The sequence below is a fragment of the Mrakia frigida genome (assembly GCF_051309035.1).
Source record: "Mrakia frigida strain ATCC 22029 unplaced genomic scaffold BDY24scaffold_35, whole genome shotgun sequence".
In the NCBI taxonomy this organism is placed as follows: Eukaryota; Fungi; Basidiomycota; class Tremellomycetes; order Cystofilobasidiales; family Mrakiaceae; genus Mrakia; species Mrakia frigida.
Genome location: NW_027481246.1, coordinates 211,529 through 234,443, shown reverse-complemented (window position 1 = coordinate 234,443; position 22,915 = coordinate 211,529). Strand labels below are relative to the sequence as shown.

Below are 22,915 nucleotides of genomic sequence, written 5' to 3'. Positions count from 1 at the left end.
TCTCCTCTTCCATCTTTCTCCCTAGCTTGAGCTCTACCCAGTACCCTCCCTTGATCAGCGAGCTCTGATAAACCCTCCCCTGAGGGTCTCATCGAACGTAGTCGCTCTTTCCCAGCCCGGAACCCAAAGGAATTGATGAAACAGTTGAGGGTTGTCTTTATAGTCGTAAAAAGGAGAGAGAGAGAAAACGTTGCAATTTATGGGGGGGGGAGAGTGGGAGGTGCAGTTGAAGAACCTATGCAAAGGGGGATGCAAAACGAGAAGAAACACGAAACCACAAAGATAGAAAGCTAGCTAGTCTACTAGAGAGCTGCTTAATACCTGTAGTGGTCAGGCTTGTAGGGTCCGTTAACAGGAAGCCCCAGGTAGTCAGACTGGACGGTCGAGAGAGTAGTGAGCTTGATGTTCAACTGAGCGAGATGGGCTGAGGAACGAAACGAAGACGAGAGAACGGAGGTCAGCACTTCGGGTTTCGAGGTCGAGAAACGGAAAGAAGGGTGTGAAAGACGAACCTCGAGCGACCTCCTCATCGAGAGTCTTGGGGAGCATGTGAACTCCGAGAGGGTACTTCTCATTCTCGGTCCAGAGGGCGATCTGGGCGAAGACCTGGTTGGCGAACGAGCAGGACATGACGAACGAGGGGTGTCCGGTTCCACATCCGAGGTTGACTGTGAAGGACGAAGGAGAGAAGAAAAGTCAGCGAAGATCTCGAAGGAAGGAAGGGGAGAGGAAGGAAACGAGACTCACCGAGTCGACCCTCAGCGAGGAGGATGATGTGTCGGCCGGAAGCCATGGTGTATCGATCAACCTGGGGCTTGATGTTGGAGTGTCCGGCGGCGTTGGCCTTGAGCCACGCGACGTCGATCTCGATATCGAAGTGACCGATGCTGGAGGAGGAGGAAGAGAACGAGAAGACGAAAGGTCAGCTTCGACGCGCTCGTTCTTCACCTCACCTCACCTCTTCTCGACCTTCCTCCCTCCACTTCCACCCTCCTCGAACGAAAGAGAAGAAGCTGAACTCACTTGGAAACAATAGCATCCTCAGGCATGACCAAGAAGTGCTCTCCTCGAATGATGTCTCGGTTTCCGGTGGTGGTAACGAAGATGTTGGACTTGGGGGCAGCCTCCTCCATGGTAACGACCTCGTAACCAGCCATGGCGGCCTGGAGAGCGTTGATGGGGTCGATCTCGGTAACGAGAACTCGGCATCCGTAGGACTTGAGGGACTCAGCGCATCCCTTTCCGACGTCTCCGAAACCAGCGACGACGGCGACCTTTCCGGCGAGCATGACATCGGTGGCTCGCTTGATACCATCGACGAGGGACTCTCGGCATCCGTACTGTAGAGAGAGGAGGAAGAGGAAGATGTTAGGAAAGGAAGGAGAGAAGGAAGGAGGGAGGGAGAAAGAAGGGGACGAACGTAGTTGTCGAACTTGGACTTGGTGACGGAGTCGTTGACGTTGATCGCAGGGATCTTCAACTTGCCGTCTCGGAAGGCCTTGTAGAGGATGTGGACACCGGTGGTGGTCTCCTCCGAGACTCCCTTGATGTCCTGTTAACGAAGGAAAAAGAAACGCGTCAGCAAACCGATCTTTCGATGACTGAAGAGAAGGAAAAGTGGACGAACAGCGAGGTACTGGGGGAACCTCTCGTGAACCATGGTGGTAAGATCTCCTCCGTCGTCGAGGATCATGTTGAGGGGCTTGCCTGAAGAGATCAAGCAGAAAGTCAGCAACGGACCGAGGGCTGAACGGAAGTCGAGAGGAGATCGAGAACGAACCGTCGGGGAAGGCAGCAAGGGTCTGCTCGATACACCAGTCGAACTCCTCGTCGGTCTCTCCCTTCCAGGCGAAGACGGGGACTCCGGTAGCGGCGATGGCAGCGGCGGCGTGGTCCTAAAGGAAAGAAAGGAATCGGAGATGAGCGATTGAAACGAGCTCGACGAAGAGGTCTAGAAAGCTCACCTGGGTGGAGAAGATGTTGCAAGAAGACCAGGTAACCTCAGCTCCGATAGCGGTGAGGGTCTCGATGAGGACGGCGCTGAAGAAAAGGAAAGGGAGAACGACAGGGAAGGTGAGTCTCGATTTGTTGAACGAGATTCAACGCGCGAGGGCTGAACGTCGAGAGAAGACTCACGTCTGGATGGTCATGTGAAGGCATCCGGCGATTCGAGCTCCAGCGAGGGGCTTGGAAGCTCCGAACTTGATGAGAAACGAAGAAGAAAAGAGGACAAGGTTAGGACTAAAAGATGGAAGGAAGGGGACTGCGTGCGAGAACGTGGGACGAGAAAAAGTCGAGAGGTGGGTTGTGGGAGGAGGGAAGAGATGGCGTACCTTCTCTCGGATGTACATGAGTCCGGGCATCTCTCGCTAGATGGGAGGAAGGAGAACGAAAGTGAACAGTCAGTTCAGGTGTTCGAGTGACAAGAAGAAGGAGAGGGAAGGAGGGAGAGCTGAACGAGCTGCCAGCAACGAGGACCGTTCTGAACAGTCGAGCTTCCCTCCCTCCTTCGCATCTCCTTGCCCTCAACTTCAGAGAGCTGCGAGAGGAAGAGACTAACCTCAGCGAGCTCGATCTCCTTTCCTACAAGATCGAATGAAAAAAAGAAAGCAAAGTCAGCTCGTGCGTGGAAGAGAAAACAAAGGAGGGAGGTGGGCTGAAAGAGGAAGGAAGGAGGATGGAAAGTCGACTCACGTCCGAAAGAAGCGAGGGAAACGTCGGCGACCTTGTAAACCATAGTGAAAGAAGGAGGGTAGAACTAATAGAGTGAAAGAAAAAAGAAGGGAGAGGAGGGAGTCAGTCTACAGAGCTCTTTTGAAAGGACGAAGGTCGATCTCGATGGAACGTGTTCTCTTCCGTCCTCGATGCTCTGAGAGCGAGATTCTTTTGACGGAGATCTCCCTCGAAGATCGATCCAGCGAGAGGAGGCGAAGGGGAGTGTATAGGAGCTTGAACTCACAAAGGGAGGAGGGGAGGGGGGAGATGTGGGTAGAGGGAAAGAAGGAGAGCCAACGAAATCTGTCTTCAAAAAGAGGTCTGTTTCAAACCCCTCTCCCTCGCCTGAACCTCCCTGGCTCTGGCTCTCCTTCTCCTTCTCCTCCACCCTCCATCCTCCCTCCTTCTTCTTCTTTCTATCAAAATGGCCGGAGCTCACGCCGCACCTTAGTACGTATAGATAAACTCTCATCGTCGTAATCGTCCGAGTCTGTTGAGCTTTGAGAGATTGACGAGATCCTCTTCCTTCCCCTCCTCCTCCCCTTCCTCGACCTCTACTCCTCCTTCTTCGGCCGCATCCTCCGCTTCGAACTTGCTTCACCATCACTCATTATCTCGCTCTACAGCCTCATCTTCGGAAAGCTCGTCAAGCCCGTACGTTTCGCTCTCTTTCTGTGCTCCTCATCTCCCTCCTCCTCGTCGGTCCGAATCCATCCAAGCTCACCCTCTTCCTCCCCTTCCTTGTCGTTCTTCCTTCAACAGGAATACATGTACGCATACATTCACACCTCCCCCTGCTCCCATGACCTCACCACCTATTCACCTTGATCGCCAACGAAGGAGCAAACTCCGAGCTCGCAAAGGAAAGACTCGTCGCTGACGTCTACCCCTTCTCTCGCTCTATCGCTTCCCTTCTTACCTCTCTCAGCTGCCTCGGAGTTTACGCCGGATACTTCGCTGCGTGAGTCTAAACTTCTTGCTTCTTTTTCGGTTTCAGGGGGAGCAAGCCAGTGGGCCTTCGTCCGTCCGATTCGAGCTCGACGTCCTCCCTTCCCTTCCCTTCCCCTCCTTCCCTTTCTCCCTTCGATCCTCCATCGCAACACGAATGCACTCGCTTCCTCGGCTCTCAACCTCCGTCTCGCGACCTCACCAGAGCACCAACCGCACCCCTATGTCTCTCCGCAACGAGAACTCTGCCCATATTCACAAGAAACGAGATCCTCCGAAACCCAACCAAACCCGAACGAATCGCTGAACCTCTCTTCTCTCCTTCCCTCTCTTCGTTCGAACGCATGCAGCTACAAGGCCTACCAGTACTCCAAGCCCCCAGTGATCGAGACTCCCAACGACCCTATCAAGAACATCGCGGCTTCTCTGTGCGTCTTGTCGTCTTTCCCTTCGCTCCTTCGGGTTCGTCCTTTGCTCAGCTGACTCTCACTCGCCTCTTCTCTTCTTTTCTGTTCTGTTTTGCTTTGGTTGGGATTAATCAGCGAGGAGGAGAACTTGTTCGTATCCCATTTACCTACCCACCTTCTCCTTATACGAACGAACGAAACGAAAGAGCTCAAGCTGACCTCCTCCTCCTTCCCCTCTCCCTCTCTCGTTTCGCTTCGCATTCGGTGAAAACAGCATCCGGGAGTTCATGAAGGAGCTCGAGACCGCCAAGTAAATGCTGGTGGTTGAGTTTCGTTCGCGTTGGGATTTCTTTGCAGTCGGTTGTAGATTCAGAGGAGACAGAGAGGGGAGGGCCGAGGGAGGAGAATGAATGGATTCGGACTTTTGATCGCGAGAGAGCGAGGAGGGGAAAGCTTGGATGGTTCAAGAGGCTGGTGAAAAGAACGTTGATCTGGTAGAGATGCGGTGTAGAGCTTTGACGAGCAACAGAAAGGGAAAGAGACGAGAAGGAGAGGGCTCAAGGAGTCGAGCGTCGAGGCCTCGTCGTTTCCCTGCCCTCTATATGCACCAAAAAAACGCGAACGCATTTCTCAGGATACCAACTCCTCGAGTCTGTCCATCTCAACTTAAAACAACGCAAAAACGTTGCCAACTTTCCCCTTAGCAACCAACGCGTCTCGCGTTCCCTCCCTCTCGACGTTCGAATCTCCTTCAACGTTCAACCTCATTTACCCTCTCCTTCCTCCCTTCCCTTCCCTCCCCTTCTCCTTCTCCCTCCCTTCTCCCATCCACTCACCTCTCTGCTTTCGATCGACCGTCTGATTCACCATGTAAGTCTATGAACAGAATGAAGGAGAAAAGGAGAAGCAAGGAAGGAGAGAACTGACCTTCGCTTCGTTCTTGTTCTCCCCTTCTCCTTCGTTCCCTCCTTGCACCTCGTCCTCACCCTCCTCCCTCGCCTCGTCGCTCGTTCCCTTCGCCGCTCATCCACTTGAAATACGCTCAACCCTCGCCTCTCCTTCGTTCGATATCGCTCTCCAATTCCGATCATTCTTCGTTCGTTCGCCTCAGGTCCGGCTTCGACGCAAACCGAGTCTTCTCCGTCTCTGTCCTCCCTCATCAAGGTCCAGGAGACGCCCCAGCAGCTATCGAGAGATCCCTCTACGATTTCATTCAAGGATTCAGGATTGGAGGAGGGTTCAGATATAGGTGAGTGCGCTTCCAGAAGAGAAGGGGAGGGAGGAGGGAGGGAGCGCGACGTTCTCCTTCCTTTCGAACCCTTCGAACTCGTTCAGATCCAGATTCTTACTCTGTTTGGTTGGGTACCGGTACGTAGGGACCGCCTGAGATCGAGTCTACTAGCTCGCCAGCACGTGGTGGAGGTGGATCTGAGGGATCTCGTCGTGTACAACGAGGAACTCGCTCAGCTCGTGCAGGAGAAACCAGGGGAGATGCTGCCTCTTGTGAGTCTCGTTCCATTTTGAAAACACTCCTTTCGGTCGAAAGAGGTGTTTCCTTAATAGGAGAAGGGTTCTGGCCGCCTTCATTTTGACGTGTCGAAGAAACGACGTCGAACGAGCGAGCGAACGAAGGGAGAGCTGACCTCCCCTTCCCTTCCTCCCTCCTTTGTTCAGCTCGAATCCGCCCTTCTTCGTTCAGCTCGTCAGATCCTTCACCCTCTCTCAGGTCCAGGAATCGATGGAGCTCCTTCCGTGGCGGAGAGGGAGATCCCGGATATCCAGGCGGTCTTGAGGAGTGGGATGAACATGATTCAGTTCAGGGATTTGACGGTGAGTTCTGTCGAGCTTCTCTTCTCCTTCCTTCCTTCGCGTCGTTCCCTCGACCTTTGAAGGTCCGAAACGAAGCTGATCTTCGTGGAATTGGTTTTGATGATTTGATGTGCTGCAGGCCAACACTCTCACCCACCTCGTTCGACTGCCCGGAATCGTCATCTCCGCTTCGACCTTGTCCTCGAGAGCGACGTCGCTGCATCTTCAGTGCAAGAGCTGCAGGAGTACAAAGATCCTGCCTGTTCCTGGAGGAATGGGAGATGGAGGAGGGAGCAGTCTGCCTAGGAGGTGTGAAGCGTGAGTTTCAACCGCTCGTCTTTCCCGAAACGCTCGTGAAGGGAAGGGAAGGAAGGGAGGGAAGGAGACGAGACGCGAGCTGACCTTTCCTCCCCGTCCCTCCCCACCCTTGACGACTTCGACCGATGCAGTGAAGCCCTCCCTGGAACAACGAAGGACTGTCCTATGGATCCTTACACCATCATGCACGATCGATCGAGATTCGTGGATCAGCAGAGCATCAAGCTGCAGGAAGCGCCAGACGTCGTTCCTGTCGGAGAACTCCCGAGGCATATGCAGTTGAGCGCTGAGAGGTAAGTTTCACTCAATCCCACACTCCCTTCTTCGTCTTCTTCGAGAAACGGAAGAGCTGATCGGGTTTCTCTTCGTTCGCGTCGTCTCGTCTTCGTTTTCCTTCGTTCTAGGTACCTGACAGGAAAGGTCGTCCCTGGATCGAGAGTCATCGTGACGGGAATCTACTCGACGTACCAGTCGAAGAAGGCTGTGAGTAACTCATCCCTTCCTCCGTCTTCAGCCCTAACGCGTCTCTCTTCCCTCGAACTGACCCTCCCTCCTCCTCTCCCCTCCTTCTCTTTCGCAGCGAGGATCCGCCTCAGCTCCCGCTCTCCGAACCCCTTACCTTCGAGTCCTCGGTCTCGAACTCGACACTTCTCTCGCTACGTCGCCTGGATCTCGTGGGTTCACCGCCGAAGAGGAGGAGGAGTTTGGAGAGATCAGTCGGAGCGAAGGCTTGTACGAGAGGTTCTGTAGGAGTGTGGCGCCGAGTATTTTCGGGAACTTGGGTGAGTAGCTTCGTTTCCTATTATTCTTCGAGCCTATCGGTGAGAGGATTGTTGTGGGAGCAGAGGGAAGATCGAGCTCAAATCCGAACCTGACGCGTTCTCCTCCTTCCTCCTTGCCTCGATCTCTCAGACATCAAGAAGGCCATCGCCTGCCTGCTGTTCGGAGGAAGCAAGAAGATTCTTCCCGATGGAATGAGGCTTCGAGGAGACATCAACGTTCTGCTGCTCGGAGATCCCGGAACGGCCAAGTCGCAGTTGCTCAAGTTCGTCGAGAAGGTACGTCCTCGTCGCGTCTCTTCTCTCATTCGACTCCGACACCAAAGCTGACCTTCGTGCGATGTCTTGGCTTTGTTCAGGTCGCTCCCATCTCGGTCTACACCTCCGGAAAGGGATCCAGTGCAGCTGGTCTGACGGCTTCGGTCCAGAGGGATCCTCAGACTGTTCGTTCTTTTTCATCTCTCTTTCCTCTTCCTTCTTCCTTTCTCACTCATATTCATCTTTCCCTCCTACAGCGAGAGTTCTTCCTCGAAGGAGGAGCCATGGTCCTCGCCGACGGAGGAGTCGTTTGCATCGACGAGTTCGACAAGATGAGGGACGAGGATCGAGTCGCCATCCACGAGGCCATGGAACAGCAGACCATCTCGATCGCTAAGGCTGGAATCACCACCATCTTGAACTCGAGGACGAGTGTGCTGGCGGCGGCGAACCCTGTGTTTGGACGATATGACGACATGAAGAGTCCTGGAGAGGTGAGTTTTCAAAGAGGAGTTCGAGGGAAGGAGGGGAGAGAAAGGGAGATGCTGACGAAATTTTGGTTTTCGGCCTGCGGTTGCCCAGAACATCGATTTCCAAACGACGATTCTTTCTCGATTCGATATGATCTTCATCGTCAAGGACGAGCACAACGAGCTTCGAGATCGAGTGAGTCTTCGCTTCCTCCCTTTCTTCCCGCTTCGAGGTTCTGACGCGTCTTCCTCTCTTTCGTCCTTCGCTTCTGCTACCAGACCATCGCCAAGCACGTCATGAACATCCACATGAACAAGCCTACGGGACAGGAAACCATCGGAGAGATCGACATCGACAAGATGAAGCGTTACATCGCCTACGTTAAGACGTGAGTCGACCTCTGCTCCTCTCCTTTCGTCTTCGTCGAAAGCTCGACTGACCGTTACTTCGATCTGGGTTTCGTGCAGCAAATGTGCTCCTCGCCTGTCAGCGGAGGCTTCCGAGATCCTCAGTAGTCACTTCGTTGCGCTGAGGAAGCAGGTTCAGCAGGTGGAGAGGGACAACGACGAGAGAAGTTCGATTCCGATCACCGTTCGGTTCGTGCCTCCATCTGCCTCTTCTTCTTCCGGTAGCTCGAACGAACACCCAGCTAACCTTCCTTTCTCCTCCTTCCTCTCGCTTCATCTCACAGTCAACTCGAGGCCATCATCCGAATCTCGGAATCCCTCGCCAAAATGACCCTCACCCCTTCCGTCCTCCCTCACCACGTCACCGAAGCCATCCGACTCTTCAAGTTTTCCACCATGGACGCCGTTCAAGCTGGTTCTGCTTCCGGTCTCACGAGGGGAGAGCTGAACGACGAGGTGGAGAAGATCGAGAGGGAGGTGAGGAGGAGGTTGCCGATCGGGTGGAGCACGAGTTATCAGTCCCTCGTGAGGGAGTTTGTGACCCAGCAGGGGTTCTCGGCTCATGCGTTGGAGAGGACGCTGTTCGTGATGGAGAAGAGGGAGATTATCAGGTTTTCGGGACAGGTGAGTTTGAGGAAGAGAAGAAGAGAGGAGAGAGGGAACGAGAAACTGACGCGCCTTTCCCTTTTCGATTTGGTCTTGCGTTCGAACAGAAAAAAGTCATTCATCGGGTTGGTGTCTAGGCTGCTTCTCCGTTTCACTCTATCTCGACGTCTCCTTTGCTTTCAGTCTATCTCTTGTCGTACTCTCTCGTCTTTCGTCTCTTTGGGTTTCGCGTCGCTTTCTTCCTCTCTCTCGTTTGCTCTTCTATCTCGTACTTGCTCCTTACTTGCCAACTGGAATACCTACTTCTTTACCACGTTTTTCATATTGCTCCTCGTTGTCGATCTATGCCAGTCCTACGAAAAACGACGTTGACGGCAAGCTCAGCTCGAGGCTCTTGTCGAGTCTTCGAGAGTCAGTTCCGAAATCGCCTTCGAACAAATCATCAGCATTATGTTATTTTACGATATTGAAAGAGTGTCCATTTCAGCTACCAGTGCCCACCTCGACCGTTCATCCCTCCTCCTCTTCCTCTTCCTCTTCCTCGGCCTCCTCCAAACACCCGAGGATCCTGAGCGGCGTTGTAGAAGTGATTCCCATTACTGCATGAAGTTCCAAGCGAAATCAAGAGAAAGAAAAGAAGCGATCAGCCGAGTTCGAAGCCGAACGAGGGAGCGAGAACGAAACGAAGGGAGGCGACGAACCTGCCCGACGCGTGAGGAGAGGGAGCTTGATAGCCTTCTCGACCGTTCGAGTCGTAGGATCGATGATGGGAGTAAGCGTAGGTGTGACTCGAAGGATCTGCGACACCTGCTCCCGGGAAGTGGGAGTGATTCGTGGCGCCGAAGGTGGGAGCTGGCTGAGGCACGGGTTGGTTTGGGCTGTAAAAAAAGGCATCGTTCGTTCGTCAGCCAAACAAAGGAGAGAGGCGAAGCAGAAATTTGGGCGTACATTAGTCTTTGGGCGAGCGAGAGTCTGAAGGGAGGGAGTAGAGTCAGTCAGGAGGTCCCGAGGCGAGGAATGAGAGGGAGAGAAGAACTGACAGCGTCGTTGGATCAGCTTGTTTTAGTTGAGCCTCGAAAGCAGCCATCAAATCCGCTGAAAGCGAGGCCTGCGTCTGGGGCAAAGGAGCTCGGACGGATGGCGGTCCAAATCCAAGAGATCTCGAGGACGAAGCGAACGACGACGCGTGAGGTTGCTGAGGGTGATCCGAGCTCGACCCGCCGTTGCTGAAAGCTGTGAGAGCACGAGGCATCGTCGCAGGTTGGTGGTAGCTATACTGAGCGGTTTGAGCGGTTGAGGCATGTGCTGAAGAGGAGTGGGCGAGGTTTCGAGGCTGAGAGGGAGGGAGTCGAGGCTGAGGAGGAGCAAGGGGAGGAGGTCCCGTTTCAGAACGAGGGATGACCTCAAGGCGCTGTCCTCTAAAAACCGAATCTGAAAACAAGGTTGCAGCAGTCAGCACGGTCAAATGAGACGTGAAGAGAGACGGACTAGCTCACGATCCAAGGCCGTCCAAGCTTCCTCCGCGTTGCGAGCGTGCTCGAAGTCAACGAAGGCTATTCCTTTATGCAGCGAGATCCTAGAAATGAGAATAGTGGTAGGAGGATCTATCAGCTTGGGACGGGCAAGGAAGAGACGCAGAAAAGGAGAAACACACCACTCGAGAGGACCGAAGCGTTCAAAAAGACCGTGAAGCTCTCCCTTGGTGGCAGCCAAGTCGAAATCCTAGGACGGGAGTCGAACGTTCAAATCAGCCTAGTGCTCGGATAGATCAAAAAGATCTAAAGGAAGCGTAGAGCGTCCTGACAGATTGGAGATTAAGACGCACCTTGACCTTGACCTTCAGCTTTCGAGGAAACTCGCCTTTCGTCTCTAAAGAGTTGAGGCTGGCGTCACCTATATCTAAAGGAACGGGCCCCATCCTGCAAGAACGAAAGAGACGCAGAAATTCGATCAGTCTTGCGACCCGCAAAGAGTCAAGGGCAAGACGACGGGAACGAACCTCGAGAGAAGAGAGCCAGGAAGAACTCTCGACGGGACCTCCGGCATCGGTTTCGGTCTAAGAAGTCAAGAAGATATGTTTTCAGCATTCAATCGCGTCGAAAGGCGACAAAAACGGTGCTCACTGTTGATCGGACGACGCGTTCCTCCTCGGTGGCTGCTGAGCCTCCTCCAGCTTTCGATGGTGAGGGACTGGCACAGAATATGAGCTCATCCTCCGGATTTGCTCGTGTTGTTGCTGATCCTCCTCCTCGGTGGACGAATCTCGTCGCCTTAGAAGTCAAACGGAGAGGAGAAGAGAATCGCGATTGATCAGTTTTTGCAAGACCTCGCTTTCTTTCTACTTCACCCCCATAATCACCGAGAACTCACCTCCTCTTCTTCTTCTTCTTGGATTCACTCTGAGAGACATCCTCCTTCTTCCTCTTGACGGACTCAACCTCCTCGTCGGTATCGTCGAGATCGATGACTTTCTTGACCGAGGACGCGACGGCTTTCGGCGTCGGGCACAGTTGGGTGATCATCCTCGTGAACTTGTCGTAGACTGCGTCCATAGTTCGACCAGGGAAAGCATTCAGGAGGTACTGTGAAGAAGAGATGCAGAGAAACTGAGGGATCAAAGACGCGTTCGACCGCACCCTCAACAGCGCTGAAAGGAAAGGAACAACGGACAGAGAAGAGTAGCAGTAGAGACTAACCTTATCAACGAACTGCCTCTTCGAAGCCTCTCGATCCTTGGCGACGAATCTCTCAGCCCATCTGGAGATCTTAGTGGTGTCGGCGTCAGACCAGCGCTTCCCAGAACTGGATGAACATCGAGAGGAAGAGATGAGCTCCCACAATCTACTGGATCCTTGATCCTCTCGCGAAGAGAGAAAAAGCGGAAAAAAGGGATGAAGCCTATAACAACTAGTGCACTCACAAAGTCGACCTTGACTCGACCTTCCTCGTCTCCTTTCCCTTTCCCTTGAACACACCTCCCTTCGTCCCCCTCGCTCGATGATCCCTCCTCTTTTCCTCCCCGTCATCCTCCCCGTCACCATAGTCACTAGCAGACTCGTCCTCGGTTGTTTCGTCGTCGTCGTCGTCGTCGGATCGCCTCTTCCTCCCAGCCAATCGGTCAAGCGTCTTGTCGTCTCGAACGCCAGGATGGAGGAAGTCCCGTTTCGGAGGATCTTGACGGAGTCTGGGCGGCGAAGGATCCAGTGATACAGGAGGTACGTAGGTGGAGCTTCTGGATAGACTTCTGCGAAGGAGAGAGGTGAAGGAAGAGCGAGGAAGGGGTCAGTGGTGGGAAAGAACAGACGAGGGCGATGGAAGTCGAGAGAGACGCACCGATTCATCGGCGAACGAGACTGGGCTGGACGAGTCAGTTGCTTGAGTGGTTTGTAGTCGTCTGATTCTGATTCTGATTCTGGTAACCTGGAAGGCAGGAAAGAAGGAAGGAAAGAAGGAAGGAGGAGGGAAGGCGGAGAACAGGTCAGGAGAAGCTCACGGCTGAGGGAGGTCGAAGCTCAGGAGACGCAGAAGAAGGCAAGAAGGCCATCGAACTCACCTCATGTTTTCCGTGCTGTATCTCGACTGCTTAAAAATGTTAAAGTTGTATCTGAAGGAGCTGGGAAGGGGAGGAGAGAAGGTTGTGGTCGCGAGTAAGGAGTGAAACAGGTGGGAAGAGGGAGTGAAGGGAGGAGTTTCCCGAAGGCAAACGGGCTCGATGAACCGAGGACGAAAGCTGGACAGGAGCTGTTTCTCGACATGCCAAAGCAGCGACGCTGGGCACTCTATAAAACACTGCAGAGTCAGCTGGTTCGAGACTTAGAGGTGGGCTGATGAGAAGGCAAAAGCGTCGAGCGGTCAGGTCCAGTGTCAACTCGGCTCTTCATCGTTCCTTCCTCGCCCTGCTGTCCTCGCCTGCCCTAGTTTGGCTTTGAAGCAGAGATTCGGGAAATGGTCGAAGGTCCTGAGCTACGAGAGCGTTCTTCCAGAGAGCGAAAAGGGAGTGAAGTCGGACTGTTTGTGTCGAAGGAGACTTGGGTCGAGGATTCGAGCGAAAGTTGAGCTTCGTCTTTCCTTCCCTCCCTCCCTCCGACCGTCACCCGCTCGAATCCCATCAGCATGTCCTCCTCCTCTCTCCTCCCCATCGTCCTAGCATGCGACAACGTCCCTCCAATCTCAACCCTTCCCCTTCTCCCCTTCTTCCTCTCCTCGACCTCGACGACTCCCATCGGCCATCTCCAGCTCAAAGTTTGGGACGCCATCTCCTCCTTCACCTCCTCGACATCCTCAGGACCTCTCTTCACTCGAGTAGAATCGCCGTCACCGAGGATCTTCTTCTCTTCATGGTGCGACTCGGTGGAAAAGAGGACGGTCGCTCTCGCCGAGCTCAGCGAATCCCTCAGGCAGTCGGGAGTCTTCAAGGTCCCCCTCGACGGATGGAGGAACGAGACCTACACCATCTACGGACCTACCGAGGAGTGCCCTGGAGAGGAGAGTCAGAGAGGGAAGACTTTCGGGCGGAACGTCGCGTTCAGTCTGGAAAGAGCGGCGTGTGGGTGAGCTCGACTTTCTCTTCCCTTTTCCATCTCCCTGGTTTCTTGTAGCCTGTCTCAGTAGGGAAGGTCCTTCAAACTACCAGTAACGAGCGTCGGGATACTATTGTGTATTGAGGGCCGTCAAAACTCTGGGAATACCTGTTGGACGGGAAGAGGAAGCCGAGAAGGCGCAAGGAGGAAGGGACGTGGTGAGCTCGAACAAACGAACGAGCTGTCGAGCTCAGATCTCAGCTGCTTCGATAGCTAGCACTCTATCGAGTACTTGAAGGAGGCTCGAGATCATCCCGACTCCTCTCTCGAGGCTCTCGGACCTGAGGAGATCCCTTTGCCGTTCTTTCGTACACTCCTCGTTCAGCCCACCTCCGAATCGAGCTAACTCTTCTCTTCCTCTTTTTCCTCTCAGCCTCTTCGGAGTCACAAGCTTTGGAGTCCACGTCACTGGTTACGTCGAAGGACCAGCAGAGGATCCTACTGCTATTAGCGTATGGGTTCCTCGTCGTTCTGCAACCAAGCAAACGTGAGTCTTTTCCTCCCTCGACCCGACGGCGCTCCGTCTCTCTCCCTCCCCTTCGACTTTCTGACTGACGTGACTTCTCTCGCTTCTGCACATTCAGCTACCCATCAATGCTTGATCAGACCGTCGCCGGAGGTCTCACTCATGGTCTCAGTCCGTTGACGTGCGTCGTGAAGGAATGCGGCGAGGAGGCGTCGATTCCCGAAGAGCTCGTTCTCGCTCCTGGTCGATTGACAGCAACGGGAGCCATTACCTACGTTGCTACTGCTGAGGGAGGTTGGATCCAACCTGGTGAGTACCCCTCTGCTTGCTGAACACGTGTACGAGCTCGAGACGGGAAGAGAAACGAAATCTCAACCGGCTCCCTTCGACGCGTCGTTCTTCCTTCGCGTTTTCGTCGATTTTCAGAGGTCCAATTTTGCTACGACCTGAAACTTCCTTCACCTGAAATTTTCAAACCAACTCCTGATGATGGTGAAGCGGAGTACTTCGAGGTTAGTCGCCTTTTCCCTCGTCCTGGACCAGACTCTCGTTCCGACTCTCGTCTTCCTCTCGCCCCGCTGAGTTCCTTCTCTCCTTCGCTAACTCTGCGTTTCCCTCGACTGTTCCACAGCTCATGACGGTCCCTCAAATCTTCACTCACTTGCACGCCTCTACTTTCAAGCCGAATTGCGCTCTCGGTTCGTATTCGCCCTTCTCCCTCTTTCTCTTCCTCCCTGCTCACGAAGCCCGGCTGATACCCTTGTATTCTTTCTCGCTCTTCCTCAAAAACAGTCATGATTGACTTCTTGATCCGACACTCCTTCATCACCCCGGAATCGGAACCGTCCTACCTCGAAATCGCCCGACGCCTTCGACGCGACTTGGGACTCCCCGGAGTCGTCGGTTGGGGAGCTGCTTAGATCTGGAATTGGTTAGACATGAAATGGGATCTGCTGGAGCAGAGGATACAGGTACCTTCGACGACGAGCCAGCTTGATATTTTCCCTCCCTCCCTCCGAGAAGCCTTCTTCTCCCTCTCCGTCCCGTGTGGTCTTCCTTTCTCGCGGCGTTCAAAAAACGACCAGAGTAGAGAGAAAAGCGTGTTATAGAGATACAGTGAGTCTATGGATCAACCTAAAGATAAAGGCGAGGGAGTTAGGAAACCGTGCGCGTCGAAAAGGGAAGAAGAGGAACGAGACGCGTCGTCCGAACACGACGAGACGAGAAAAGCTAAGGGAAACCGTAGGTAGAAGACTAGCGAGAGAGCAGGGAAAAGGGATAGAAGGAGAATTCGTACGGTTCATGTTCAAGAAGAAGGGAAAAGCAAAGAGGCAGCAGACGAAACCCAAAAGTTACTGAACGAAAGGAAAGGGGAAGAGAGAACGAACGAACGAAGAGATGGAGATGTGGAGATGGAAAGACCAAACGAAGTATCGAGTGAAGAGATGAAATTAGGAGAGTGATCGCTCTCCCATAGATCGCATCACGGCTTCCCAAACGAGGATAGCACAACCGTTGACCGGTCCCGCTCTCAGCAGTTGAGCTCCTCCTCCTCGCCAGAAGGCCTTAGGAGAACGTCCTCCCTCCTTCCAGATGGCTCGGATGACGGATTTGGAGGTTCGATAGCGAGGATGGGTGTGGGAATCGGTGATGATTCGAGCTTTGATGTTGTCGGCTAAGGGAAGAGAGGGAAGACGAGTCAGCGGAAGGCTCGTTTGACGAGAGATTGAGACGGAGAGGGACAAACCTGGAAGGAAGACAGTCCAGAAAGCTAGAGACGCGATGGATCCTGCGAGGAACGTCTTCGCAGCTGAGGGTAGCCGTGTCGGCCTGAGAGTTCGAAGGAGGACCTCGTAGCTGAGACGCGTCGAAACGAAGAGGGAGAAAGAGTCAACAAAGCGTGCTCGAGACCGAGGATCGACCCAACACCTGAAAAGGTAAGCGGGAAAGGGTAAATCACTCACGAGCAGAAGAGCGTGCCCATTCCAGTCCGAAGGAGAACGGTCCAACCGATGCCTCGGTACAGGGCCTTGTCTCGAACGAGGACGACGAACGCGTGGAGAGGAGAGGAGAAGGTAGGTGGAGGAGGCATCCTGGCGAATCGAGCTGCCGAGCGGGTGTGTAGACAGCGTTGTTGAACAAGGGAGGGATGAAAGAGATGGGAGGGTAGCGATGGAGGAGCGGCAGTCATGGGATGGCGAGTGTAGCGGTGGTGAGGGACTGGGCGAAGCTGGACCTGGAGTTTACATTTGATGAGGTCGATGGGATGGGATATTGGTGCTCTGGAAGAGAAGAAAAAACGAGCGAGAAAGAGCAAAGAGAAAGGAAAAGAGGTCAGCAGGAGAGCAAAGAGGACGAGATCGAGAAACGGATGAGATCGAACTGTCTTGAGGAAGAACTTACACGCAAGCTCCTCCAATAGACCCAGCTAGCAGATGTCCCCAGAGCGTCAATCTCCTTCCATCTCCTTCTGTAACCCCTTCTCCAACTCGAACACCTCCCTCCATCCACCAAACAGGATCTGCCTCAGTCAATCTCCCCTTCCCGCCGTCGAACAACCAACGACGCGACTCCCACAGAGCTCCCAGCATCAGGCCATCAATCGTTGACCACCCAACGGCTGGAATCGTCGCTCCGACGTAGAGACCTCGAACTCCGTGAGTCTTGACGGTTGTAGTGAGAGCTCGAGCAGTTGCGAAGCGACCTGGACGAAAGGACGACGGAGGAGTAGTTTGCAGGAGGGTTTTAGCGAGATCGAGAGGGTATCCGAGGACGAGCTTTGTGAGACCTGAGCTGGTTCCACTGAGGACCGAGAGATAAGCGGCGGTGTTAGGGAGGAAGGTCGTAGATGACGATGGGGGAGGGAGGAGAGAAGGGGAGAAAGTTGGACAACAATTGTCCGAAGCCGCCATGTTCTGGAAGGAGGAAGGACGAAGGAAGAGGTCAGCAATCGATACTGTAGGAGATATTGATCTACAGCCTGTGCATAGATTTTGGTCCGAGGAGAGTAGTCATGGCGAACCTTCGAACGAGGGCGATGGGACGAAACGTTCGAGAGATGTCTTCAGGGAAGGGAAGCGTCGAGCTCTCCTCCCCTGCCCTCCCACGTTCCTTCGTTCTCCTCCATCGCAACTGTTCTCGCTCCATCTGACGCTCCAGCACCCTCATCCGTACCCTCCTGCTACCCACCAGCCATTCCTGAATCGAGAAAGTACGGAAACTCACCTGAGAAGGTCCTTATCAAGCGTCGGAACGGTCCGAGGTGAAGGAGAGCTGAAAGCTTTTTGGGCGGAGGAGTTTGGGTGGCTTGTAGAAGGGAGTCGAGACTTGGGTTGAAAGTTTTTTCCTATCTAACTCCTGCTGTTCAGTGTCCCTGACGAGGCGAGACACGAACGAGGGGAGCGAAGGGGTAGGAGGAGGGAGGAGGGGAGGAGAAGGTGAAGGGTTGAAGGAGTGAGAGGATCAGCTCGATTTGGACCCAGGAGCATTCGGCGAATCAGGCTCCGTCCCTGCGTCATCTCTCGGTAGATCTCGAGCTGGAAGAATTTCCTCTCAAAGCTCTTGAAATGATTCGAAGATATCTCATTAAGACCGCTCGAAAAAAATCGAGGAAAATCGGTGAGGAAGGGGAGAGGAGGGGACCGCCGGCAAAGGACGCGTCGTCCCGTCGCCTCGAACGGCCTTCCTTTGGGCTTTAAGCTCAAGATGTCTGCTTCTATGAGGCAGTCTATCCCAACCTGTCCTTACAGCCCTCCTTTAGTTTCCGTTCGAGCGTGAAATAATGAAATCGTATCGAGAAAAGCACCAGAAGGGAGCACAGACGAGAGCGAGTCTACTGAATCGAAAAGAGAGAGAGAAAGACTGAGATATATGTGAGGACTACAAAGTGCAAAACGCATACAACTAGAGACGAGAAGAGAAAGAGAGAAAAATCGTGAATGACTTCGAAGAGGTGCAAAAGAGAGAAACAAAGGAGACGGAAACGAGAACGCGACGCGAGGGAAGACGAGCGAAAATCTAGAACACCACCAGCTGCGATCCGATGTCCCACCCGAGAGCAGCGAGCCCAGGCTTAACCGTCAGGTCCAGCATGGGGTCCGATCCACAGTAGAGAACGAGCGAGTCCTCATCGGGAGCGGGAAGGTACTGTTGGAACATCTCCTGCTTCATTCGACCTTGGGAGTACTTCCAGTCGGGAGGAACCATGCCTGAGGAGCGAAGGCAAAGATGAAGAGTTAGTTCTGGTTCGAAGAAGGAGGGTGAGAAGGAGGGAGAGAGAGAGCTCACCAAGAGTGTGATGAAGCGAGTAGCGATGCTTGTGAGATTCGAGGTAGAGGTCGAGTTCCTCTCGGCAGAGGATGTCGTCGTAGGACTTGTTTCCGTTAACGATCCAGATCTTGGTCTCCGTATCTTGATCGTCTTCGAAGATGGCTCGGAGGACTTGAAGGATGGGAGTGATTCCTGATGGGAACGAAGGCGAAGACGCGTCGGGTTAGTTCCTCGTCTCGTCTCGTATCGTTTCGCTCGGACCCTCGACCCTCCTCCTTCCGAGCCTCTTCTCCTACGATAAGCAAGAGGGCCTGAAGAAAGACGGAGCTTTCCGAGAGAAGGAGAAACTCACCAGATCCACCACAAACCATTCCGATGTTCTTGTACTTCCTCTTGATCCCATGCCAATCCGTCATTCCCTGTCCGGTCCACTCGAAGTGACCAGCAGGTCCCTTCACTTCCATCTCGTCTCCGATCTCCAGCTCGGCGAAGCAGCTGCAAAACGACGAGAACGAAACAGAGTCAGTTCGGGCGCGTTTCGTTCGTCGAAACGATCCAAGGACTAGAGAGAGCGAGAACGAAGAAGTGGAGCTAGAACTCACTGAGACATCTTCCCACCTTCGGGGAATCCAACGCTAGGCAGGTACAGCTTCACCAGAAGATCGAGGACTCCGGTCTCCGACTCTCTCGAGACGGGAGTGTAAGCTCTTTGGACGAGATCTCCTCCCTTCTTTGGACGACCTCGGATGAAGACGTGGTGGCCGACGGGCTGGAGAACGAGTAAACAAGAAAAACCAAGGTCAGTTCGAAGATCTCGTCGTCCAAATGAAAGGCCGAAAGAAAAAGGAGGCGCACAAGTCCAAGTCGTTGCTCAGGCGATTCTAACTCGAACTTGTAGATGATCGTATCGTGCGAGATCTTGTCCATAGCGATCAGCTTGGTCTTCTTCCACTTCTTCTTGTTTAGGAAGATCGGATCGATGGTCTTGACTTCGGGTGCCGTTGCTGATTCGGTGGGGAGGAGGGACGCGGAGGGGACGACAAGGGTTCCGATGTGGAAAGGAGCAAGCTGGAGCTTTCCTTGAGGGGAGTGGATGGCCATGCTGGCGAAAGGGAAGAGAGGGAGAGAAGGAAGGAAGTCAGCCTCGAGTCGAAGGAAGGGAAAAGCGAGGTGGCGACGTCGTTTTAGACGCATCGAAAAGAGACAAAACGACGAAGCACTCACAAGTCCTCGGTAGCGTCCTCTCCAGCCATGAGAGTAATCGACTCAGCTCCTCCAGGGTGATCTTTGAGGAACCCAGTTCCATCGTAGACTGTAAAACGAAGCAAAGATCGAAACGATCGATCAGCTCCTGCTCTTTCGTTCCCGCTCTTCCTCCCTCCCACGCCTCCCCTCTTTCTCCTCCCACCCCCCTGCCCGCCCTCTCCCTTATAGTTCAAAAACTCACCTTCCCCAAGCACAACGAACCAAGGCTCCTCCGGACTCGAATGAGCCTTCACCTCCTCCATCGAAATCTTCCTGTTCACACCCTCCTTGGTCATCACCACCTCCTGCTTCGCTACCATCGCCGTCGGAACAGCAGCGTCCGACCCGACCGCATTCCTGAACATGGGGTTCGAGATATCCCTGCCTTCGTCCTTCATCCTCTGCATCCATCCTCCGTCTTTGGTTCCGGCGAGGGTGGGGTGTTCGAAGAGGAGGGTGGTGGGAGTAGGAGAGTGGATGGCGACTCGGAACCACCAGTTGTTCATCATGGACATGGCGTTCCAGTACTGTTCAGCAGGAGGAAGGGAGAGTTAGCGAAAGGGAGGAGGAAAGGAAGAGAGAGGGGAAGAAGGGACTCACCATGTCTCGTTGTTGAAGGGCGAGACTCTGAACAAAAAAACGCGTCAAGGAAGGGTCAGTTCTCGTCGTCGTTGCTTGGACGGCCAACAAGAGAAGAGCTCACCTCATCCATGGCTCGAACCATGATCGCTGAAGCGTTCTTGAGGGACTCGACGGGGACCTCGTAGCTGAAGAAGCACCAACAGAAGCACTCGTCCCTCTCCGTCAGATCGAGCGTTCCGTAGACCGAGTCCGAGTGAGCGACGGCTCGGTAGAGATCTTCGGGGCTGAAAGTTCGAAGAACAACTCGGTCAGCTTGACGATCTCGTTCGAGAAGAAAGAAAACGGGGGAAGAGTGAAAGAAAGAGACGCGACGACACGAGATGAGCGATAGAACGTACTAGGTGATCTCGCTAAGCTTCCAAGTCGTCCCCTCGTCCAACGAGACTTCGATTCTCGTGACTCGTCGACCTCCTCCAGCGTAGGCGTATCCCTTGATGGCGTAGGTCTCTCCACATGTCGAGAGGTCGAGGACTTCGTCGTGGTCGGGCTGAGCGATGGCAGAGTTGACGTTCAGGTCGTTGATGATGTATTTGGGATCGTACCACCTGTTGAAAGATGAGAGAGAGATGGAAAGGAGGTCAGTCGGAGGCGAAGAAAGGGTCGGAAAGGGAGGGAGGGAGGGAGAGAAGGTCGAACGAACCACTTCTTCTCGGCTCGAGCTTGATCCGGTTCGACCTCGGTGGGGATGAGCTTGTTGTCCCACTGTTCGAGAAGAAAAAAGGAGACGAGAGAACAAGGTCGGTCAGCGAGAGAGAGGCGGACGAGGGAAGGAGGGAGACGACGAACGAAGTGAAGATGATGCTGAGACTCCTCGTGCGAGACCTCGATCTTGTTCAACCACTTGACCGAACGACCTCCGATTTGTCCAGGGACGACGAGCCGAAGAGGGAATCCTAGGACCCGAAACGAAAGAAGGAAAATTGAGAGTAAGCGAAGAATAATCGTTCAGAGAAAGGAAAGGAGAAGACGCGTCGAACTGACCATGATCCGGCTCGAGAGGCAGTCCATTCATCGCCCAGCAGATGAGCATCCCCTTCGCCTTGTCCTTCGCTCGAGCGAGAGTTTGAGACTGCAAAACACCAACAGGTCGTCAGTTCCTTCGTGCAAGAGCGACGAAGAAAAACGACGCCGTCGAAAACTCACCGTCCCGTACGGTCCCTGAGGCAACTGATCGATCCCTTCGAAGATAACATGCCTCGGTCGATCTCCATTCGGCGCAGGAGTAGGTTGAGCGTAAGCCAAGATATCCGCGAGGTAAACTCCGGTGAACAACCCGGTTGAAAGTCCAGCAGCTCCCCAGTTGAAGCCCAATCCTTTCTTGACGACGTTCTGTTCCTTTCGTCGGTTTCCGGCACAGACGAGGGTGACGGGCAGGGTAACGACTTCGAATTTGGACTTGAGGTCGGCGAGGGAGAGGGAGAGGGTGTTTTTGACGAGGCTGAGGGCAAAAGAGGGGGACGAAGGAGGGGGGGGAGTCAGGAGAGGGAGAGGAGGAGGAGAGAGGGAGAGCAGAGAGAGAGAGGAAGAACGAACCCAGAAACTTCGCATCGCCAGTTGCTGAGGAGCTCTCCATCGACGACGGGGCAGGTTCCATGGGATCGAACGTAGAAGAGTTCGGAAGGAGTGAGGAAACCCGAGTTGAAGAGATCTTTGAGGGGAGCTTCGACGTTACAGGGATGCTGAGAGACAAAGAGAAAACAAGAGTCAGCCCTGAGTTTGGCTCGTTGATATCTCGTTCAAAGTGAGATGGATAAGAGTTTGGAGGGAGCGAGGGAAAGAAGGGTGGTTTGAAGGAGAATTCTGAATCTACGAGAAGTCGTCGATCTTCCGTTCGAAGGTCAAGGACGAGAGTCTCTTGACGAGAGGAAGGCGTCGAGCTCGACGTTCCCTCTCCCTCCCTCCCTCCCTCCGACACGCCCTCCCACCGTCCATGCAGCTCTTTCAACAGCTCAGAGAGACTCCAAAAGTGGTCTCTAGAATTCCTTCTCCAACTCGCATCGCTTCGATCCCTCTCACCCTCGCATCTCTCCCTCGGCCAACCGCAAGAGAGATAGAAGAGAAAGGCTCGCTCACCTTGCCCGTCAGCCTAACCAACCTCTGATCCCTCTTGATCCACTCATCCGGCGTTCCTTTATCCAACGGTCCATCGAGAACCAGCCTATCCGGTACAGAAGGATAAACATCCAAGTAAGAAGGAGCAACCTTCATCGAACCGTACTCCTCCAGAGATCGCATCGACGAAGGCAACGCATATCCTTCTTCCGCCTCCTCTGATTCGGAGCCTGGAGCGACGATGGAGAGAGGAGTGAGAGTGAGAGCGGATTTGAGAGGAGAGGAAGGACCGGTCGAAGGAGGAGTGGAAGGGGAGGAGGAGGAGGAGGAAGAGTCGTAGGAGGAGGAGCTGTTGGACGTGGAGGGGAGGGAGGTCATTTTCGAACGAGGGAGCGTCGAGAAAGAGAAAGAGGAAGGTTTTGGTTGGGTAGAGAGAAGGAGTCGAAGGTCGGTGGTTTCTAGCAAAGATTGGGTAGGATTGGATTGGAAGCGGTAGATTTGATAGATCTTTTGGTGGTGGTGTTTTGGTCGGTGTCGGTCGTGGCTGGGATCTGAGCAGCCTCCTTTTTTGTCTCTCTCTTGCTTCAATGATCCAATGATAAGAGTTGACTTAGCTGTCTCTGGGAACTCGGACCGATGGGAAAACCTTCCCCTTTCGGTCCTATGCGGTCCAAGGAACTCGAAAGGTCGCGAAACTTCACCTTTGAAAGCGCATATACTCTTCTAGGGTTTCGTCTTCTGTTGCTCGTCGTATCGATTACATGCTGTCGGACTCTAGCTGGCTCGAGATCGAGATCAATTGATGATGGGGCTTTTTGGAAGGTCCTGGAAGATGAGTTGGGTTTCGTTTTGCTCGGCCTCGAGAGCGGGAACTCAGCGAGAGTGAGGGAAAGAGAGACGAGGAGAGGGAGGGAGAGGAGGGAGGATTCGCTCGCTCGTTTTG

At 53.8% G+C, this 22,915-nt stretch overlaps 7 protein-coding genes across 7 annotated transcripts; 3 read left to right on the top strand and 4 right to left on the bottom strand.

Annotated features, from left to right (window-relative positions):
- Window positions 1-169: 169 nt before the first annotated feature.
- Window positions 170-2,762, bottom strand: SAH1 (adenosylhomocysteinase). Its single transcript, XM_076636358.1, has 12 exons — window positions 2,695-2,762; window positions 2,561-2,583; window positions 2,334-2,369; window positions 2,137-2,201; window positions 1,965-2,040; window positions 1,781-1,895; window positions 1,628-1,707; window positions 1,421-1,552; window positions 1,024-1,340; window positions 748-887; window positions 513-668; window positions 170-424 (listed from the first exon to the last, which is right to left on the bottom strand). The coding sequence occupies exons 1-12, from the start codon at window positions 2,735-2,737 to the stop codon at window positions 315-317; spliced, it is 1,293 nt and encodes a 430-aa protein (XP_076493430.1). The 5' UTR covers window positions 2,738-2,762; the 3' UTR covers window positions 170-314.
- BDY24DRAFT_185954 (uncharacterized protein) lies at window positions 2,695-4,794 on the top strand. The gene is made up of 7 exons (XM_076636359.1): window positions 2,695-3,165; window positions 3,232-3,369; window positions 3,478-3,485; window positions 3,644-3,676; window positions 4,014-4,091; window positions 4,206-4,220; window positions 4,345-4,794. Exons 1-7 carry the CDS (start codon window positions 2,839-2,841, stop codon window positions 4,382-4,384), a joined length of 639 nt encoding a protein of 212 aa, XP_076493429.1. The 5' UTR covers window positions 2,695-2,838; the 3' UTR covers window positions 4,385-4,794.
- A 24-nt stretch (window positions 4,795-4,818) lies between these two features.
- Window positions 4,819-9,081, top strand: MCM5 (MCM DNA helicase complex subunit MCM5). The gene is made up of 16 exons (XM_076636360.1): window positions 4,819-4,940; window positions 5,182-5,319; window positions 5,447-5,573; window positions 5,745-5,900; window positions 6,019-6,197; window positions 6,329-6,490; window positions 6,602-6,680; window positions 6,778-6,979; window positions 7,110-7,255; window positions 7,336-7,419; window positions 7,492-7,728; window positions 7,817-7,900; window positions 7,984-8,093; window positions 8,173-8,301; window positions 8,397-8,736; window positions 8,826-9,081. Coding segments are annotated over exons 1-16 (2,205 nt in total). The 5' UTR covers window positions 4,819-4,938; the 3' UTR covers window positions 8,856-9,081.
- Window positions 9,082-10,063: 982 nt separating this feature from the next.
- Window positions 10,064-11,357, bottom strand: BDY24DRAFT_185888 (uncharacterized protein). The gene is made up of 6 exons (XM_076636357.1): window positions 11,089-11,357; window positions 10,842-10,988; window positions 10,718-10,774; window positions 10,544-10,637; window positions 10,373-10,440; window positions 10,064-10,294 (listed from the first exon to the last, which is right to left on the bottom strand). The coding sequence occupies exons 1-6, from the start codon at window positions 11,268-11,270 to the stop codon at window positions 10,180-10,182; spliced, it is 663 nt and encodes a 220-aa protein (XP_076493427.1). The 5' UTR covers window positions 11,271-11,357; the 3' UTR covers window positions 10,064-10,179.
- A 1,452-nt stretch (window positions 11,358-12,809) lies between these two features.
- BDY24DRAFT_400644 (uncharacterized protein) lies at window positions 12,810-14,778 on the top strand. Its single transcript, XM_076641983.1, has 6 exons — window positions 12,810-13,268; window positions 13,672-13,785; window positions 13,883-14,073; window positions 14,191-14,276; window positions 14,396-14,462; window positions 14,557-14,778. Exons 1-6 carry the CDS (start codon window positions 12,832-12,834, stop codon window positions 14,682-14,684), a joined length of 1,023 nt encoding a protein of 340 aa, XP_076493426.1. The 5' UTR covers window positions 12,810-12,831; the 3' UTR covers window positions 14,685-14,778.
- A 437-nt stretch (window positions 14,779-15,215) lies between these two features.
- Window positions 15,216-16,676, bottom strand: BDY24DRAFT_418182 (mitochondrial carrier domain-containing protein; the record flags this gene model as incomplete). Its single annotated transcript, XM_076643813.1, has 4 exons — window positions 15,216-15,439; window positions 15,512-15,621; window positions 15,729-16,046; window positions 16,168-16,676. The coding sequence occupies 4 exons, from the start codon at window positions 16,674-16,676 to the stop codon at window positions 15,216-15,218; spliced, it is 1,161 nt and encodes a 386-aa protein (XP_076493425.1).
- An 840-nt stretch (window positions 16,677-17,516) lies between these two features.
- Window positions 17,517-22,504, bottom strand: BDY24DRAFT_400640 (uncharacterized protein). The gene is made up of 16 exons (XM_076641982.1): window positions 21,994-22,504; window positions 21,454-21,599; window positions 21,064-21,358; window positions 20,902-20,989; window positions 20,707-20,813; window positions 20,561-20,622; window positions 20,259-20,465; window positions 19,982-20,144; window positions 19,879-19,905; window positions 19,481-19,805; window positions 19,258-19,345; window positions 18,889-19,135; window positions 18,636-18,802; window positions 18,386-18,528; window positions 18,052-18,225; window positions 17,517-17,972 (listed from the first exon to the last, which is right to left on the bottom strand). The coding sequence occupies exons 1-16, from the start codon at window positions 22,348-22,350 to the stop codon at window positions 17,782-17,784; spliced, it is 2,787 nt and encodes a 928-aa protein (XP_076493424.1). The 5' UTR covers window positions 22,351-22,504; the 3' UTR covers window positions 17,517-17,781.
- Between the last annotated feature and the right edge of the window lie 411 nt (window positions 22,505-22,915).